The sequence below is a fragment of the Mesoplodon bidens genome, assembly GCF_964165515.1.
Source record: "Mesoplodon bidens genome assembly, chromosome: 4".
NCBI lineage: Eukaryota > Metazoa > Chordata > Mammalia > Artiodactyla > Ziphiidae > Mesoplodon > Mesoplodon bidens.
Window position 1 is genome coordinate 109,313,073 of NC_138160.1, and position 20,919 is coordinate 109,333,991.

Below are 20,919 nucleotides of genomic sequence, written 5' to 3' on the forward strand. Positions count from 1 at the left end.
TGTTCATAAGTCAGAAGTTATTTGAGGGTGATTGCTTTTACTCGCTCAAAAACAGAATCCTCAGTTTGAATATAAAGTCCTGATTTTTACTCTTAAACCCCTTTGTATTTTTTGCAATTCCCCGTCCAATTTCTCCTGGAAATTGGGTTGAGATAAAGGGAGGGCAAGACCTCAGATCCACGACTAGAGAGATAACTGTGTTTCATGGGGTGGAAAAACATGAAATTCTGAGTCTCGGATGGCCCTCCTAAGGAAGCATTGACTCCCACCGCTCTTCTTAGGGCATCGATCAGCCTGCCCGACTGGTTTTAAGATTACTGCCGCCGTCCTCAAGGACTGCCTGCCTCTGGACAAGACCGACAGGTAACGCGTCCCAGCAGTTTTAGCCGGGCAGCCCCGTGTCCCCAAGCACAGGCCCAAACTTCCGGAGCACACCGCTCGACGGTGGGCGGAGCGGGGTGGAAGGCGGGCCACAGATCTCCTCTGAGGACTAGAGCACCGGGCAGCCCAGGCAGGTCGAGGGTCTGCGAGGCGACCGGGCCCCTCGCGGGCCGCCGGAGGGGCCGCGCGCCGCCGGAAGTTGGAGAGGGCGCTCGCCCGAGCGCCGGCCCCACAGCCCTGCCCTCCTTAGGGTCCGCCCTCCGCTGGGCAGTGAGGGGGGCGCGGGAGCCGTGGCCGCCAGGACCCGCCCCCTCGCCTTCCAGAGCAGGCGACAGGCGGCGCGGGGAGGCGGGGCCGCGGCTGCCGGCGGTGTCTGCGCCTCGCGGTTTCGGAGCTAGCAGACGCTCGGGGAACATGGCGGCGGCGGAGCCCGCGGTCCCGGCGCTCCCCAGCGGCGGTGGCGTGGGGGCGCCGTCGGGCACGGTCCCCGTGCTCTTCTGCTTCTCGGTCTTCGCGCGGCCCTCAGCCGTGCCGCACGGCGCGGGCTACGAGCTGCTCATCCAGAAGTTCCTCAGTCTGTATGGCGACCAGATCGACATGCACCGCAAATTCGTGGTGCAGCTCTTCGCGGAGGAGTGGGGCCAGTACGTGGACCTGCCCAAGGGCTTCGCGGTGAGCGAGCGCTGCAAGGTGCGCCTCGTGCCGCTGCAGATCCAGGTGGGTCCCGCGGGAGGGCCGCGCGCCGAGCCAAAGCTCCCGGTCCCCGTGCGTCCCCGTCCCCGCGGCGCTCCTCAGGTGCCCCACGGCGGCGGACCGTGCGCGGCTGGCCCGCTGGGAAGGGCCGTGCCGCTGTCGCAAGCCTCCGGGATGGCCCAGCGAAGGCGCCTGTCTGAAGGTGACGGTCACCGGCTGGCCTCGGCCGAAGACGGGGCGTGGGCCTCCCGGCTATTGGCAGCGCGCGCGAACGCCCCCACGTGTGTGGTCCTCAGCTGCCCGCATCCGCTTTGTGTGCCGGGAGCGAGTCCCAGCCTCCTGCGTAACCGAAAGGGCTGTGCAGAGTAGCTGTGTTTTTATTTGGGTTGATGCAGAACCGGGGAAAAGAGATTGTGGGGAGTATCGGCCTTAGGGTTTGTTCCCGGAGTTGTGTTTACCACTTGCGGAAACACAAACTTCAAGAGTCATATCCTTTCACCCATCCTCTTCCCCAGTTTTCAGCTCCTTTGATCTTAAGTCTTTCCTAACCTTAAGTGAAATAACCTTGTTTAGCCTCTTCCTAGTAACTGTCAACTGAATCTGTTGATTACATATATACGTTGCCTACCTTGAAAAAGTCGTTTGACTCAGCACTGCAGCACCTTCTTAAATACCCGACTTTGGCTAGACCATTCTTTCCTGGTCGTGCTGGCCGAAAAAGTTGTCATACCTGAGGATTATTTTATGCCTTTTTAATATTTTTAAAAAGCCATGCTCTAATACTACGCAGATCTGCCTCCTGTGTTCTTTTTATGCTCAGCTCAGAGGATTCACCGGAAGATTTATCCTGTTGAAAAGCAAGAACAAAAGGTGTATTTTAGGTACTACACCACCACCATTTTTTTGGGTTGAGAAACCGGTAAGCCATTTCTTTGGAAGACCAAACTGAAATGTGGGATTCAGGATTAGAAGGCATTTTAATATTCAAGTGTCATTTTCTGAGGACTATTCTGTAGGTTTTGGTGGTTTGTTTGTTTGTTTTTCACTTGTAGTTGTCTGTGGAATTGGTCTTGTTTGCTATTACTCCAGCAAGTGATAGCAAAGGAAGGCCAGAAGCTTCCAAAGCAGATACTTTAACCAGAGGGCAAAGGCTATGAGATTCTGTGGTCAACCCTTGGAGAGCCAAAAGGGAGGCAGTTGATGTCTGATACCCTAGAATTTGCCCTGCTCTTGGGAGAGTTGTGGTTGGTAGGTGTTTACTACCACCCATTTTTATGCCTTCAAGAGTTTTCATGGCTGACACCTCTCTGCAGCCTTCCTTGTCAGTCTGTTTAGATTATTGCTGCCAAAATATGGAAGAAGCTGGATGCACCTTTGACAAATCCATTAATAAAGGGGAGAATCCAAATACTAGCTGAAGAGATCTGGAGCTTTACTGAGGATGCAGACTTCTTTGTGATGCATTTCCCGTAGTGGTTGGGAGGGAGAGTGGGCTGTTATCTAATAAAATGTTATGCCAAACTAGCACCCACCCCAAGTCTTTAAGACTTCCCCCTCCCCCCAACAATGGGATTTCTTATTTTGAAAAATTTAAAGCCTGGATCTGAGAACTCTTTTTAACCTATCAGTTTAGAAGTTAATAAAATATATGTATATACCTGAAATGTCTTGTACATTCTCAAAAGGCATTATATAATTCAGGTCACATGTGGCTTTTGAAGTCTTTTGCTTGGTATTGGGGATAAAATATAGTTAATTTTGTGTGGTGGTGTTTAAAATAATAATTATAATATCACTACTCTGTCCCATTCTTTTAAAAATGTTATTTTTTTCCCACTAAATAGTCCAATAATTCTTAAGCATCTGTTATAGGATACTTTATATATTTTAAAGTATTTAAAATATTTTTATATTTTTTCATTTTAATAATCACAATAGCTTGACTTCTTCAGCCAGGTGCCTCCCCCAGCTTAAAAATAGATAATGTGGAGGAATATACACACATATCATATATATCCATATACTTATTCTGATACCTATTTATATGAAGAGAGATATATGTGTGTGTGTGTGTATGGATATTCTCAGAAGAAAAAGGGAAGATACTTCTTTTCATGACCGTTTTACTATATTTTTTTGGAACCTGGTTGTGTAATCCTAGAGATATGGACATTTTATGGCTGGACGAGAACTTAGAGTTCGCTCCACATTTGAGTGGCAGCTATAAGTGCCTGGCCCAGTGAATGTAAACATGGATAAGACCCAATTCTTGTTCCGTACCTGGTAATCTAACTCCTTCATTTTACCAAAGAGCAGAACATGTAGGAAATTGCCTGAGGTTCCATGGCAAAGCGTGTGAAGATCCTACAGCTGGCCATAGCATTTATGTTCTCTTTTCATGCTTAATGAAAATATCAAGCAGAATGGAAAACAAGCCACAAACTTGAACTTGTAACATCTTTTGTTTTGATGCTATTCATTGTTTCTGTGGAACAGATGCCTGTCACTCAGCAAGACTCAAGGTGACCTGTCAGTGAGGCCCTGCTCTGGGTATGATAGGCCCCTTCTCCCAGAGGCAGGGATGAAGAGCATGTTTGGCCACATGTAATCCACAGCTTAAATAATGCCATTTATTATTTCTCCAAGAATAGGCCTTATAGCCTCTGTGGCCCTGGCTAACATACAATATATTCTAGAATGTATTCTTAATTTACACAGGGGTCCGAGTTTGCTTTCACGCTTGTTCTGACTGACGTTGCTAGTGACCTTGTAAAACACAGTGGTTGCTTGTGCCACACTGTCTGCACTGGTGGGTGGTTAGTGGCTCTGTGGGGATTGATCTTTAAGACCCCCATTGCCAGTATTAGGCTGTGGTAACTTTTTAGTGTCTTCTTTTCTGAAATATTCTGTCCAAGTGACCAAGTGTCTGAAGACAGCTCATGTTTCAAGCACGGTTTATGTGTCTTCAGCCTTGTCAAAATGCTTGAAGTCTAAGGAATTTTGAGACGCAGGGGAAGAAATGTAAATGAGAGGATTATACAGTGGGAATTTAGGTCATTTTTATGACTTATAAGTGTTAATTTTTCACAAGGTATTTCCCAAGTTTTAACTAATGGAGAATTCAACCCTGGAAACTCATGTAAGTTTGATATCATACCACTACCAGTGTATTTTTCCAGCTTATCACCAGGGAGGGCAGAGCCCAAGTAGAAGAGAGGAAGAAAAGGATGTAGTAAGAATGACACCAGCGAGAGGATTTTACTTCTGTATGTAGGAAGGAAGGCTCTGGCAGCTTCGTGTGGGCAGAAGATACGGGCTTCCCTGGGAAGGTTATTTCTACTTTTTCCTGAGGTAGTTAATTGGGAAGGGATTCTGCTCCAGGTTTTACTTCTTGGACGTTTATTAGTACTATGATTATTTTAAACAGAGGTGTAGACATTTTGTAGCTAGAAGAGACCCCAGAGTACATGGTGGGAAGGGAGAGAAGGCAGGTTTGGAAAGAAAGGGCAAAGGACTTGGGTCTCCCTTGGGCTTGCTAGTTGGATGGTGGTGATTTTTGATTTCAGAACCTTTACTATGGAGCCTGTAGGAGGAGCAGGTAGATAAGCTAATGCTCAGAAGTCTTGAGTTAGAGAAGCAGGCAGGAACTATCTTGGGAGGCACACAGTGTCAGGGGCACTGGAGAAAACAGCTGGATCCTGAGGGTATGATATTGTCTGCCCCACCCACTTTTTAAAAATTTAACATTGCAGATTACTGCCCAAAACATTGTACACATTTTGCCTCTTGTGGATACATTAGAGGCTACCTATAAATAAACTGTGTTTGAGTGGGAGCTAAACACAGTTTCCAAACTGTGTTTGGAAATTTTTTTCTTTCATTTAGTTTGCCAAGGGGAATCCAAAGTAGATTCAGGTATCACTGTGTTCCTGGGATCTGGCCAGCGTCACCTTCTCTCCAACCTCAGGTGCAATCTAAAGAAACCCATCATCCTTAACACTGAAATTGATGGAGTTGGCTGGCTTCCCTCAGGCAGTTAGAAAGCTCGCTGGAGTTGTAACCTCAATGCAAGTGACATTAGTGTTTACAGCAGGTGAGTAGGTTGTAAAATAAGAGTGAAATAAATATTCTCTTGCAGTCTAAATTAAAAAGCCCCAAACTGTTTTGCCAGGAGCGGATCATGTAATGGTCAGTCTTTTGGTGACATTTAGAAATCCACTTTATGAATCATTTCTTAATTCTGTAGACTATGTTAACATAAGTTAGGCAATATCAGTATTTCTTTCTATATATTTATTGTTTTCATAAGGGATTTTAGTAGTAAGTCGTATTTTAACCTCATTACAGAAGAACTATTTTTAACATGTGCTGACCTTCAGAGCGTATATTTCCTATAGGAGGGATACACAATAACCTAATACATTTATTGATTGATTTACATGAAGCTGATTTAATCCTTGAAATAGCCCTATGAGGTAGATACTATTTTTATTACTTTGTTACAGATTAAGAAGCAGCTGTTTGGAGATGTTAATGATTTGCTGCATTTCGTGTAATTGAAATTAGTGAAATGGACATTTGGACTCAGATTCTAATGCCCCTGGGCTGTCCTGTGTAGGCACTCTTGTAACCTGGGAGAGTCATGTCACAGACCTCTGTTTTGAGTCAGTATTGGAACAAAGCCTTACTATACCTGTGGTAATCAGGTTTCCTTGGAAACACTTCTCAGTGAAATAATGATACCTCATATCCCCTTCTAGACCCCTCTCCCAAGCACATCATGCCTATTTTGTGACTATAATAGACTACTAAAATTTTGAAAACATCACATTTATAATTCCAAACTTTAATCATTCCTAAAGATATATAGTTTACTCACTGTAGTGGTTTGCTAGGTTGCTGCTGTAACAAAGTATAATACTACAGACTGAGTGGCTTATACAACAGAAATTTATTTTCTCATAATTCTGGAGGCTTTAGATCAGGTTTGGTTCCTTCTGAGGGCTGTGAAGAAGAAGCCGTTCCATGCCTCTCTCCTGGCTTTTGGTGGTTTGTTGGGAGTCTTTGGCATTGCGTGGCATGTAGACACGTCACCTTGATCTCTCCCTTCATGTTCACATGGCCTTCTCTGTGCCCAGATTTCCCCTTTTAATAAGGATGCCACTCCTGTTGGATTAGGCACCCACTCTACTCCAGTATGACCTCATCTTAACTAATTATGTTTTCGGTGACTATTTCCAAATAAGGCCACTTTCTGAGGTACAGTACTGGTGGTTAGGAATTCAACATATGAATTTTAGAACACACGATTCAACATACAACAATCACCATGCATTATGTTTATGGAGAGAACAGAAGTGGGGCACCATGTATCACTAAACAAGGCCAGCCACTGTGTATGTGCCTGTCCTGAGTAACCGAGCAAGGGAAGAGCAGATTGCTTGCAGATGTAGCAGCCGTTGTTAGAAAATGGTCAGAGCACATGTGGAAGTGAAGGAGGGTAGTAAATACTGTTATGATCGTGGTAATAATGAGACTTGGGGATGAAGAGTCTTTTGAATATGAAATCTAAGGTTGAATGCCAGCCAAGACAGTTCTTAAGAAAGTGGACAAAAAATTAATACTTGAAATTTATCTCTTAAGCTGTTGCTTGAGGAAGCCATTGTGATCAACTTTTTGTATTGAAATATGTATATTGAAATACGTATTTGTTATGTGTATGTGTATGTGTAGGGATTTATGTATATAAATATGTGAAGGTGTGTGTATATACACATACTTATATGTGATTTCTTCATACTTCTTGAATATGTGTTGATCTGTAATTGTTTCACTTTTACTCATGATGGCACTTGGTCAAGGTCACTTTTAATTTGCTATCTTGCAGTTGCAACATGTTTGACAATGAACAGCACTTTTAGTTATGTACAAGGTTTTGGTTTAAGAGGAATTTCTGAGTCAAGTTACGAAGTCCCTGAATTACAGAGTCAGTGTGTAATTTAACAACAATTACTGAAATTCATGTGGATTTGGGGTGGATGGGGGAGTCAAGTTACGAAGTCCCTGAATTATAGAGTCAGTGTGTAATTTAACAACAATTACTGAAATTCATGTGGATTTGGCGTGGATGGAGGGTTTGGTTAGAGTTTTTATTTGTTTGTTTTTTGTTTTGGTAGCCTCAAATCCTCCTTTTTCTGTCTTGTAAGATATGGAGTTTATTCATAAAGTAGCATCTTTTCCCCCTACTACTATGGCATAGGGAGACCTTTTTTTTTCTTCATAAACTTTTAATTTTAGAATAGTGTTGATTTACAACAAAGTTGCAAAGGATAGTACAGAGAGCTCCTGTATACCTGACCTGGTTTCCCTTCTTGCTAACATCTTACATTACTGTGGCATATTTGTCACAGCTAAGGAACCAACATTGGTACATTACTATAAGCTGAGCGCCACACTTTAGTCAGATTTCACTAGCTTTTCCCTAATGTCCTTTTTCTGTCCCAGGATCCAATCCAGGATACTGATTACGTTTAGTTGTCATGTCTCCTTGGACTCCTCTGGCTTATGGCAGTTTCTCAGAGTTTCATTGTTGTTAATGACCTTGACAGTTTTAAGGAGTACTGATTAGATATTTTTGTAGAATGACCTCATTTTGGGTTTATCTGGTGTTTTCCTCATGCTTCAACCAGGGTTGTGAGATTTTGAGAGGAAGATCATGAAGGTCATTCTCATCACATATCAAAGCTGAATACTGTCACCATGGATTACCTCAATCTTGATCACCTGGCTGAGGCCGTTTTCACCATTACCCTCCCTCTATACTCTGAAGAAGCAAATTACTAAGTGCAGGTCATATTCAAGGGGATGTCAACTCCTGGAGAGGAGAATGTCTAAGGCATTTTTGTTTCATGAAATTATAACCAGTCATTTCTGCATAAAAATATGCCTCACACGCTTATCTCTATGGTTTCTTTCTTTAACTGAAGGTTTATAGATGATGAATTCCTCTACTAGAAAGGATTTGCAGGGTGCTAAGGATTTCAGGGCTGCATTTTCTGACCTCCTCAATCTGTGTCTAATATGACATACGTATGATGTGGTCCCCTGCCTAGAACAGATGCCTCACAGCTGAAATGAGGTATAGGGAAGCACCAGGTAACAGGAACCCCAGGAGACCACAAGTCTGAATATTCTAGGATTTCTGAGTAGGTAAGTTTTTATTCCTTTAAGTATCCCAATTTTCAATATTTTGACCACTTTATATGGTAGTCCTAAAATATTATGTAACTTATTTCCTTAATGAGTGTGATAAAATGATTTTGTCCCAATTTATAACTTACATACAGCTTGTTACTCCTTCATTGGAGTCTAGACTGAGAGCTAGTTGAGTTTTGATCTGCTTTTATTGTATTTTTAATCTTTTCTTCCTCAGCTGTCATTTCTTGCTGCTATCAATTTGCCTATCTTCAGCAGTTTCCTTTCAGATTTGCTGTTTCCAATCCTATGTTAATTTATAATCCAGACAACCAAACTTGTTAGGAATGTATATAGAGTTAGTCAATACAGTCTGAGATAAGATCTGAAAGCTGGAGATCAAAGCAAGTGTAGGCTGTGTGTTAGTGCATGGCCATCCAGCATACTTAGGCAACTGCCTGGGAGTTTTTTGCCTGCTTGGTGGTATTCCCATGTAGTAGAATGGCAAAATTGCTAAGGTGCATTACAGTTACTTGAAACAAGACAGTTACAGCTAAACTGCTTTTCATAGTGTCCCCTCAACACATTGTGGATGACTAGGGACCCCTGGTTCAAATTTCTAAAAGACTCTATATATATGGATTTTAAGCCTTTTGAGCCAAGATTTAATGTTTACTGAGAATTTAAGATACATGGTCACAGTGACTGGTTTTCAACAAAGTACCCTAAGTACTTACATATACATCAGACTCATTGCTTTTGATAATGACCAAAATGGAAGCATGGTACTTGCATTAAAAATTTAAGTAAGGAAGCAGCCAAAGATGGCATATATAATTTAAGATGCTTGAGTATTTATTTTAAACATACTTTATTGGCAGAGTAGGAAAACCCTCCACATAGTGTTAGAATTAAAGATGACACTCGCATTCTGACATGAACTTGGTGTTGGACTGTACGTGGTTAATCAGTGCACACCTATAGAGTTAATACCAGAGGGAGATTAAGGTGCTGGAGTCCTTCAGACCAGGACACAGATAAATAAAAGTGCAAACTGACTAGAACAGTCATACTGTTAAGGATAAAAGATTCCTTTTGATGATTCATATAATTCTTGTAATTGTTTCTTGGGAGTATGCCATGTGCACAGATACTAAGGCAGAGTCTAGGGCCAGGCTGGTGGTGAAGCCACCACCATGTAATCAGGACTCAGGTTCCTCTATAAAATTATGAGTAATTATTGTCTGTGGGTGGGTTAGGTTAATTAGAGGGGAGACTTACGGGGTGCCTAGTAAGAGTAGTGGCATGGGTTCATTCATGATCAAACTGCATCCTTTCCAGAGCTTTCTCTAATTTGAGAAGGTAGAAAGAAAAGTACCATGGACTTTTAAGAATTAAATTCTTGTATTCAACAGTGATTTTTCACTTTTTGGTAGATCCATATTGGGCCCAAGTTGTTATAATAGACCAACTACAGCAATTAATGTAAAGCATGGTAATCTGATACCCAGTTTTCATCTTAATTCATTGACTTTCCCGATTGTGATAAATATGTGTAAGAATTCAGATGTCAAATTTATGTCTTTCCATTTGACAGTGGTGATGTGCTTGGCATCATTTCATTGAATTTTTTTTGAAGTCTAAGAAGTTATTCTTGAGAATACCAACTTAATATTTCTGTGTTGATGATAGCAGGATATCTAGATTTGTTTCTGCTTTTTTAGTTTTTTGTTCCATAATCTTTGCTACGGATTATTTAAATTTTATTCTTTGTTCTTGTAAGCAATGCCATCATCAGATTTAAGTTTTTTACTGGTTTTTTATTATAAAAGTAATACATATTTTTAAATAACATTTAGCAAATGTTTTAAAATAGCATTTGAAAAATAAAAGAAAGGTATTAAGAAAAAATGTTATCAACATCCCTAACTATATAACCACGTGTTCATATTTTCATATATTTGCTTCTACTTTTTATTCATATTTTTACATTATTGAAATACTATTGAACTGTGCTCTGTTTTTAAAATTAACATTAGATTATGGCATTTCTTCTTAAATGGTGCATGTTTTTTGAAAACATATACATATGTTATTTTAATAGGCTAAAAAATGTTTGTCATGTGAATGTGTTAAAATTTGTGAAATCATTTTTGTATTGGTTCTTGGTTTATTTATAATTTTCACTATTAAAAGCAATTCAGTGGACATCTTTGGGGATAATTTTTTTTTCCTGTTATTCATATCATTTCTCTTAGACAATAGTTGTAGAAATGGATTTAATGGGTCAAACAGTAGGAATGTTTTTCTCTCTTTACTGACCTCCAGCTGAAAATAAATGTCATTGTATAACAAATGCTAAATCATTCTTTTTTTCTTTTTTCCTCAGCTCACTACCCTGGGAAATCTTACACCTTCAAGCACTGTGTTTTTCTGCTGTGATATGCAGGAAAGGTTCAGACCAGCCATCAAGTATTTTGGAGATATTATTAGTGTGGGACAGAGATTGGTATGCTTGCTTGTTCATTTTTTCCAATTTGCTAAAGCATGATTCATACACAAACATATGTATATTGCTACTTATCTTTGTGTGTTTTTTTTCCTCCAGTTACAAGGGGCCCGGATTTTAGGAATTCCAGTTATTGTAACAGAACAGTACCCTAAAGGTCTTGGAAGCACTGTTCAAGAAATTGATTTAACGGGTGTAAAACTGGTACTTCCAAAGACCAAGTTTTCAATGGTATTACCAGAAGTAGAAGCAGCATTAGCAGAGATTCCTGGAGTCAGGAGTGTTGTATTATTTGGAGTAGAAGTGAGTACCTCTTGTTCTGTTTTGGACACAATATCATTTGTAGAAAACTTGTTATTTCCAGAATGTAATTTTGTATATAGAATACCATGTAGGTAACTGATAGAAAATAGCTACCGTTTTTGAAGTGTTGACTACTTGCATGGCACTGATCTAAACACTTTATATATATTAATTTGTTGACCTCTCACAGCAATCCTCTGAGCTAAGTACTTTTGGTCTTATATTGTAGGTGAGAAAACTCAAACACAGATGCTATGTGTCTTGCCCAAGGTCACAGAGTTAGTTAAAGTTAGATGAAGCTGCATTTGAATCTAGGTTGATTGATTCTTGGGCCTTTGCTTTGAACCCTAACTTTTGGAACACATTTTCACCAAAGACAGTATGTTTATTTATGTGTTATAGGAGCTCACCTTGGTCATGTTTTTGTTTTAGAAAAACCTTAGAAGTCATGTAGTTAATTGTCCTTCACATTTGAATCATGTATACCTATTTTTTTAAAGGAAAAAAAATACTCATGGATTCCTAATGCTGATTAAAATGATTTTTTGTTTGGTTTGTTTTTTTGACATGTAGAAACAGAATATAAGTATTTATTCATAGCTTTTAAACACCTCTTGAACTAAAATTTTAAAATTATGAAAACCATAAAAACAGTGAAATCCAAATAATATTAATTTAAGACATCCATGATGTTTTGATAGTAGGTTTCAGAGTAGTAGGTTTTAATAGTAGAAGATGTAGCCTCAGGTTTAGATATATATTAAATATTTCTGTATTTTGACTTAAATAATGATAAAATAAAGGAAGCCTATTTGTATAAATATGTCACACCAAATGCTGACTTTTGCGCTTTTCTTGCTTGTTCATCATTAGACCTCATGTCTAATCAAAATCATCTTTGAGCAGTCCTCCAGTGCTAATTTTAATGAGTTGTCAGTTGATAATTCTCCACAGCCCTCTTGTCATATGAAGATAAGGTTGGTTGGCATTATTAAAATCTGCTTTCATTGGTTATATAATCCACTTATTGTTGGAGCATGTTTTTACTCTTTATTCTCTGCTGATGAATTGTTACAAGTTCATACTTAGAAAGATGGAATCTGTAGAATTCATTTTCTGGTGATGTATACTGGGTATTTTTTGCCTGTGCTACAAGTTATTTTTAACTTGGCCTACCTTTACTACTGGGTGCCTTATAACAACTCAGTTTTCCCACCGTTATCTCAATTGGCAGTACTGCAAACGCGTTCTTTGTGTTAGGCACTTGGTGTGAATACAGAAATAAACCCAACTGCGAGTGGCATCAAAACTGAGTGGTAGTAGTCAGCCATATGAAGGTCATCCAGATGACATAGATGAAAATCTTTTAAAAAAAGTGCTCACAGAGCTCTAAGAATATGTTCAAGGTTCCCAGTACGAAGAACATTGATGTAATGCAGTCCCTGACTTAACAAAGAGGCAGCCAAAGCAAAAAATGTTGTTTATGCTCAAGATCACTAGTGAGTTGGAGGCAAAACTAGATGTGGACAAGGCCATTAGACCTGTAGTGCTCTTTCTGCTCTACCGTGTTGCTGCACATTTGTAAAATACTTGTAGTTTACCATGTTATTACATATGGTTTTTACTTTCCTACTAGACCCATGTGTGCATCCAGCAGACAGCTCTGGAGCTCGTTGGCAGAGGTATCGAGGTTCATATTGTCGCTGACGCCACGTCATCGAGAAGCATGATGGACAGGATGTTTGCTCTTGAGGTAATTGTCCTGCTTTAAAATAAATCGTTAGCCAAGGCTTCCAAGTAAATTTGGAGAGTATTAAATATGTAACAGCAGTGAAAGATTTACCTCTTAAATTTGAGCTTGGTCTGACAACAATCAGACTGATTTCCGGGGTTTCTACTACGCACGACAAACCTCTGAGGTCTCACCATCATATCCTGTTTTACATCTTCTGACTTTATTTCTAGATGTCTAGTGATTCCAAGCGCTCCTTTACATCTTCTGTTGTAACTTGCTAGTTTTGCACATGAACTAAGAGGCATTCCAGTAAGCTTACTCTGAACTACTGAAAGATTTGCAAATTAACAACAGTTCACCTAGGCTTAACTCGGCCAGGGTCTAGCCAACACCTAGGGTATGGTGGGCCGAAGCCTGGTTCAGCCATGTGTTAGATTTCCTCAGACTTGAATTTTTGGGGATAGGGGGTGTGTCTCTTACTGTGGGCACCACTCACACACAGTGTTTAATGGCTCTCTGCGTGGAGTGTCAAGATATACTTCAGAGTCAGGGAGTTGATGACTTTCATCAGTGTTGCATAACAGTAGCCTTACGTAAGCATTGCCTATTCTGAGACTGTTGAAAAACAAACTCCCTCAATTAATCCCACTGACTCAAGTCAGTGGGGAGGGCTGATGCAGAAGCAGGCGGGTGGCTGGCAGCAGCAGTGGTTTTAAGGCCCTGGTTGGCCATCCCTTCTCTTATTCCTGAGCAATGAGTCCTATTTTGCGATTACAGGTGGAAATGGTTTTATTTATTTTATTCAACTATTTTCAAGTCCACTTGGACTACTGGGTTCTCTGGTTAGTTAGATACTAAGTGTTGCTTCTTCCCTTCTCAGCAGAGATCTTTAAGCTGTTCTTACAGTCATAGTTAGTTTCCACTTTTCAAATTTCCTTAGTAATCTGAGTTTAAACACTTCCACTGACAGATCCGAGCTACCTCGGCAGGCAGCTCTTTTCTTCTCTGAATACCTTTATGGTAATGCTGAGGTCCAGAATTTGAAGTGTTTCCAAGGAAGCGAAAAACTAAGAACATACAAAACCAAAAATTTTCCTTGCTTGTAAAGAGATTTCAAGAACTTTTGTCCTACATTCAAGTTTTTTTAGACGCCTTTTTTATGCCATTTATTACAGAAAATTTTGATTGTTGGCAGTTCTGTGTTCTACCAAGACTCAGAATAAAAACAGCCATTTACCATCTGAGCCTCATTCTTTTGGAGGTAGTCTGTAATCTTACTGATTAGGAGGAGTCTAAACAGTGGAGGGATAATACGGGTTTGAATTCAGGTTCTGGCATTTTGTAAACTTGTGTCCTTGGACAAATTACCTAATGTCTTTGCCTCAGATTTCTCATTGGTGATGTGAAATAAAATTCATATTTTTATGGCAAGACAAGAAAAATTTAAACATGAAAAAATTTTCTTTGACCTTTGGCCTCCTCTCTCCTCCCTACTGTGCATTGTGTATCTAAAGTATGCATCGACCAAACCTCCCATCAGCAGAAATACCTGCTCAACCATAAAGAGCAGACAACCCCTTAAAAGATAACATTCCTTCTTGATCTTCTAAAGGGTCACATGACACACCACAATGGCACTTAGATCTGGATTATGTAAACTGTCAATAATATGTCATTTAATGTACAGCCCTCTGTCTCAATTTATGTAACTGCTTTGACTTCTAACGGGTGGACCAGTTCTCAGAGCTTTCTGAGGGGCTGTTCCCTGATTATAATCCTCACTTTGGCTTGAATAAAATTTTCCATTTCTTCCTTTTTTTTAATTGGAGTATAATTGCTTTACAATGTTGTGTTAGTTTCTGCTGTACAATGAAGTGAGTCAGCTATATGTATACCTATGTCCCCTCCCTCTTGGACCTCCCTCCCACCCATCTAGGTCATCACAAAGCACCGAGCCAAGCTTCCTGTGCTTTATAGCATGTTCCTGCTAGCTATCTCTTTTATGCATGGTAGTGTATATATATCAATCCTAATCTCCCAATTCATCCCACCCTCACCTTCCCCCACTGTGTCCACATGTCCGTCCTCTAAGTCTGTGTCTCTATTCCTGCCTTGCAAATAGGTTCATCTGTTTCTTTCTTAGATTGATGGATTAATTTCTTGTCGACTGTGAAATAGAAATAATAGTCATTATGTGGAAGGATTTTTGTGAAGATTAAATGAAATAATGTATCGATAGCACTTAGTACAGTGTCTGATACGGTAAACACTCAAATGTTAGCTGTTGCTTTTATTTTTACTGTAGCTATTATTTGTTTTTGTTGTCTTCATGAGGTTCATCTGATCAGAAAAGTATAAGCATATATCAGCTTCCAAGACCCAGAAGGGACTAGTCCTGAGAAGTTCTGAGGAGGGAAGGAAGGAATATGGTCTGGGGTGGATTTGGAAGAGCCTGGAGCAGCCAGTATTGCCTTGGCTTACAGTACTGAAGTTGAAAGGGAGAGAAGAAGCAGGTTAGGTGGTGATGGGGGAAGATGTGTGCCACATTTCAGATTTTTCCTCTTAGTCTTAATTTGCTATGGAGGTGTTTTAGTCCCTCAGTCCCTAGGAGAAATGTTAAGTCTCCTTTTTTCTTCTGTGACTATGAAGGTGAAATAGAGCTCTGGTCTGCTCCCCTTCTTTTTTTCCTTGAGAACACAACTACTTAAGGTCATTCCTGAGACCCCATATTGCCTGTTAAGACCATTGTACTAATAAGATTTATAGTTACCGTTATTAAAACTTCTCTGCCAGGATCTGTGGTGTGTGCTTTATTCCACAAAATTTTTTGAGCACCTACCATCTGACAGGCATTTTCCTTTCAACTTACAATTGTAGAGTAAATGTGAGATAAAATAGAATAAAACTGTCTCTTGAACTTGATGTCCGTGTACTTCTGGGGAGTTGTTAGTGTTGCTTGGGGATTTAATGGGTTTAGTCTTTTTTTTTCCCCACCCTCTCTGAGGCTGTCTTGGCTTTGTGTTCTTGCATTTTTAGGTTTGTGGGTCAGAGTAACCTTTCCTTTGGCCTAGTTGGACTGGTTTTGCACGTGTAAGGGAAGAACTCAGGAAGCCTGTTAAGCCATGTACCCATTTGCATTAAACAGCTGGAGTTTTAATTGCCCCTTCTAAAGCCAGGAGATAAAGTGAGTGTGGGACCAGTATTGTAGGTGTCCTCATAGCTCAAGGTGGCGGGCAGGAACCTTCCAGTGTCTGGAAAAAGTGCCGCTGTTCTCTTTCTGCTCAGGTACCCTTCTAGGTTGGGGCTGGGAAGGCACCGTGGGAAGATGGCACCGTGGGAAGATGGCACCGTGGGAAGATCTGTTAGTCTGATCTAAAGACTTTGCATTCTTAGCAAAGGCGTGAGCCACGCCCTCCCCTAACACAGGTTCTTGGCTTGATTACTTTCGAATGCAATCAATATTGGGCATATCTCAGTCTTGAAGTTAAATAATTTTATGTAAGTTTCTGTTTACTAAAGTGTTTTTCTGTGTGCCTCTAGTGTCCCAGCTTGCCCCTGCCACGGTGTACGGACTCACAGCCTCCCTGAGGGTTGTTGGCTTAGGGTGGATCCGTTGCTGCTCTAGTTTGGTCAGGAGAGCACTATGGAAAAAAGCTGCCTTCTTCCTGGGTCATCACATTTCTTCCTCAGACTTGGAAACAGTTTTCTGTCCTTCCTGCCTCATGAAGGAACTAGAAAGATGACTGAGAACTGACCTTTGTTTGCACTTTGGAATATAGAAGGCACTTTCACAGACATTGAAAGTATGATTCAGATTCAGACTGACTGATTGAAAGTCCATTGATTCAACAGGGAGCAGTAAGGAAGGCAGGGCAGCCAGGGAGAGAGCTGCGTGTGGATGGCTGGACATTCACGGCACCGAGCTGCAGCTAGTCTTATTCCCCACCCTGCTGTCTGAAGCAAGCACACAGTCCTTTGAGATTCTGAGGGTTTGATACAATAGTCAGGAGTTGACTGAAAAGCAAGGAGGAGGAAATTAGTCTCCAGAAGTCTTTAAAGAACTCAGTGATGACTCATCCTCTGGGATTTGTCCCAACATAAAGGACACTAGCAGCCTCACTTATTTCTTCTTCTTTCCTATGTAACCCTCTGCTGTTTCTTCATTTCTCCAGAGCTGTGGTCAGCCTGCTCTGCACACTCCTGTGCTGGTGTTTGAGGTCCAAGCTTGCTATCTGATAAGTAGGCTATGGCTTACACTCCCTTCCGCATCCTTGGGGATAAAAAGGAAGAGTCTGCCAGTGGGAAGGTTGGGTCTCTGGATCTGCAGCCATTTGAAGGGTTTACTTTGGCTCCATTGGGATGTCCTGTTTATTCAGGTGACTCCCTTTATGACGAGACACTGATCCACGTCTTTTCCTCTAACTTGTGTAGGAATCGTGTCTAACCACCTCATCTTCTAAGGCTCTTACAGTGAATGTTGCTTGGGGTAAGAAACAGTTGGTCTGTTTTTTTCCCTAAGGTTTCTGATAAATACATCCAGAAAATGGATCTCTGCTCTAGAATTCTCCTCCCATTCCCCTCTCCCACCTTTTTCTCCACTTTCTCTTCTTTGCCCGCCTCCTTCCCTTTCCCTCCTCCCCTTCCTTGAGATTTCTGTCCTTAGCTCTTTATTATGATTCCACTGGAACAATTTGGCAAGGATGTTCTTTCACCTGTCAATGAAACTCTATACAACCTTAAATTTTGTACTCTGTTTATGATTCTAAAAAGCTTACAGTGGTGGCAATGGTAGTGGTTCTGTTGTCGTCCAGGGGCACATTCTTAAACCTCACATGAGGCTCCTCTACCACCAGCGTTTCTTACTTATGGGAAGGGCATGCAGTTTAATGTCAGATATTTGGAGAGAGGAAAAAAAGAAGTTAAGAATCATTGTTTTACCGTCCTTAGCCTTGATTTCCCTCTGTCCCTGGTGCATATAAGTGAGAATATTGGCAAGTGAGAATATTGGCTGCCTATTCTCTTTTACTTGTTTCTAGTCCTTATTACTAATATTGAGACCCATCATAAAGGGTTTGTGCTGTGGCTAGTTTGAAATCTCTCCTCATCTCTGAATTTGTTGGTATGGCTAAGGGCCATGGTTTTGATAGAGGACACTAATCGTTGTGTCCTGGCATGCTTTTTGCTGTTTTAATACAGTGTTCATTCTCATACTTAATTTCTTGATTTGTCTTTTTTTTGTTTTTAAGCGTCTTGCTCGAACTGGGATCATAGTGACTACAAGTGAAGCTGTTCTGCTACAGCTGGTGGCTGATAAAGATCATCCAAAATTCAAGGAAATTCAGAATCTAATTAAGGCGAGTGCTCCGGAGTCGGGTCTGCTTTCCAAAGTATAAGACATGTGAAGAACTGGTATGCTACTCACCGTCAGGTGACAGGACTGTAAGCCCAGACAAGCTCATGTCTCTAGTCGAATTAAAACGTTAAGTCAAAAATTGGCTCCTTTTTTGCGCCTCTTAGTAAAACTTAACCAATTAGACCATTTGGGTACCAGCATTTAGTTACAAATGTCAAAGGCTTCAGGTGCTGCTTACCTTCTTTTTATGTTAATGTGCTTTTTATTTATTAAAAAAATTATAATGGAGGTGCCTGTTTTCTCTATACCATATACACTGATCATACTTTCAAAAGTGCACACTCTTGTGAAATTTTCTTAAATTGTGCACAAAGATCTACCAGTAATAGTTTGACTTTTGTATTATTGTAAGATGTATGTTATAATGTTAATGTGGATTCAGTGCTTTTACTTTACAGGTTGATTGAAATAGGATTATTAAACGAGAATTTAAAAACAGGACTATGGATCGTGTTACCCCTTTCGCTCACAATGCAGTCAAGTTATTTATTATGTTGCACTGGTTTAACCAGACGAAGTTATGTTGAATAATTACATATCTTTCTTAATTATGCTAATTTTCTTATTCTGCTCACCATCACTAATTCTCTGTTCATGTTCTCTTTTTTAACTGAATCTTTTACCCAGAAAGACTCATTCGCTCATGGCTTGTTTTAATTTTGTAAACAGATGAGAGGATTTGCAACACCATATCATTAGTGGAGGGCTGTTTTAAGATCTTTGAAGTATTACTTTAGCTGAATAGCTTTATAACCATCTTGAATACATCTTCTAATATGCACAGGATTTAGCAAAAAGATAAAGGCTGGATAAAATGTAGTTTTAAAACATCCATATTCTTGTTTGAAATTTTTTCCACCTACCTTCCAATTACTGTTAATGCAAAAGGCCTCAGTAATGATTTGGTAGTATTACTTTTGCAGTCATTACTACCATTCAATAAATTTATTTTCATTAAATACTTATTATAGGGTTTTAAAACTTTTTAAAAAATATTATGTGAAATATGAAACATTGGTGTCTTTTATATTAAAGAAATTAAAGAAAACGTATTATGTGAATGAAGTTCTTTTGTCCGCCACAGCATGGCTCTTTGATTACTCTTCCAGGGATTCTAATATTTATTTAAAGGTATAAAATTTTTGACATTGTAATCTTTCAACTCATGGAAATTTTCAAAGAAGGAAAATGTTTTGTCCATGGGGGTAAATGGATTTTATTGAAGGGCCTTCTTATTTAAAAGCAGTAGAATTTTTTTTTTTTTTCTGGTCAGTGTAACAAACAGCAGTCTAGCATTCTTCTTAGGGTTATGTTTTAAATTTTTTTCCCAGCAAACTTGTGTGTCAAAAAAGAAGAATCAAAGATTTCTACACATTTTAAAATAGTTTTTAATAAATTTAACCTAGTGCTTCTCAAACTCTAATATGAATACAAATCACCTGGGGATCTTGTTAAAATGCTGACTCTGGTTCAATAGGTCTGGCTTCTGTGCCTGACATTTTGCATTTCCAAAAAAAAAAAAAAAAAAAAAAAAAGCCAGTATCTACCAGCCCTGCTCAGAAGAGACCAACCATACTTTATGAGTAGCAAGGATTTAACTAACATCACCTGTTTTCCTCCACTGAGTCCTGGCTCTTCCTCTCATTGAAATACCACCCCAATGAAGCCTTTCACAGCTGAAACAATTCTGTGAACTTGAGTCAGTTTCCTATGGCTACCATATTAAATAACCACAAACTTTGAGGTTTAAAACAACGCAAATTTATTATCTTCCAGTTCGGTAGATTAGAAATCTGAAATGGGTTTCACTGGGCTAAAATCCGTCTTTCCCACTAGATTCTAAGCTTCTTGAAAGCAGGACCTGTGCATTTATTCTATACTCATTCTGGAAACTCATTTTGAGAACCTACTAAGTTCTAAACATGTGCTGAGGATAGAAAGATGCCCCAAGGAAGCTTAGGGTCTGGTACAAAATCAGATATATCATAACCTTTCAGTAAAAGTGAATTGAATTATGTCAAAGGTTCAGGAATGTCAGTACAACAAAGTTTAGAGTAATATACTTGTGAATTCTGCATTCTCCCTTCTTTTTTGCAGATCATGCAAGCAAGGTGACAAGGCCTTATTATAGGAAACCTGAATTGATTTTAATACATTAGTCTTTGAATTGGAAGTGTCTCCAATTTTGTAGGGTAACAAAATTCTTTTAACTGATGTAAATAAAGACCTTGAGAACATAAGCAAAAGAATAGTCCGGTGTCTTGAATTGCAAGGGGGTTAGAGACAGGATCAAGACACATCATTTATTGAAATGCTAAAACATATGCAGAAACTTTATCTAAAATTAAAAGTAATAAAAGTTATTCTAACCAGGAAACCAAATACCCTATAACATCCATTTAATTACCACATTTCTCTAATTAGGAAGAATATTTTCTCTTTTTAAAAGTTGATATTTGGGTAAATGTGACTTTAGATCTGAGTGGAACTTTAAAGATCATGATCTCAGGTCCATTTCAGCTATAAAATTCTAGAACAGTTTTATTTCACAAGTGTGACTAGTGAGACCCAGAGATAGATGTTTCTAGTTGCAGAGGTGAGGAAAGGCTCAGCAAGATGACAAGCACATTACTTAACACATTGCCCTGGACTTCCTTACATTAGTTGATAATGCTAGAGATTATCAGAAGG

General features: G+C 39.9%; 1 protein-coding gene across 2 annotated transcripts in view; it reads left to right on the forward strand.

Annotated features, from left to right (window-relative positions):
- Positions 1-327: 327 nt before the first annotated feature.
- Positions 328-20,919, forward strand: part of ISOC1 (isochorismatase domain containing 1) — a 35,584-nt gene continuing 14,992 nt past the window's right edge. Inside the window, exons 1-5 of one of the 2 annotated variants that reach the window (XM_081230881.1) lie at positions 328-1,098; positions 10,658-10,777; positions 10,877-11,080; positions 12,717-12,833; positions 18,062-18,169. In XM_081230881.1, coding sequence (XP_081087007.1) covers positions 796-1,098; positions 10,658-10,777; positions 10,877-11,080; positions 12,717-12,833; positions 18,062-18,169 — 852 coding nt within the window. In that variant the 5' untranslated portion in view covers positions 328-795. Of the gene's footprint in view, positions 1,099-10,657; positions 10,778-10,876; positions 11,081-12,716; positions 12,834-18,061; positions 20,646-20,919 lie in introns of those variants that run through there. The other variant, XM_081230880.1, reaches the window with a different exon arrangement.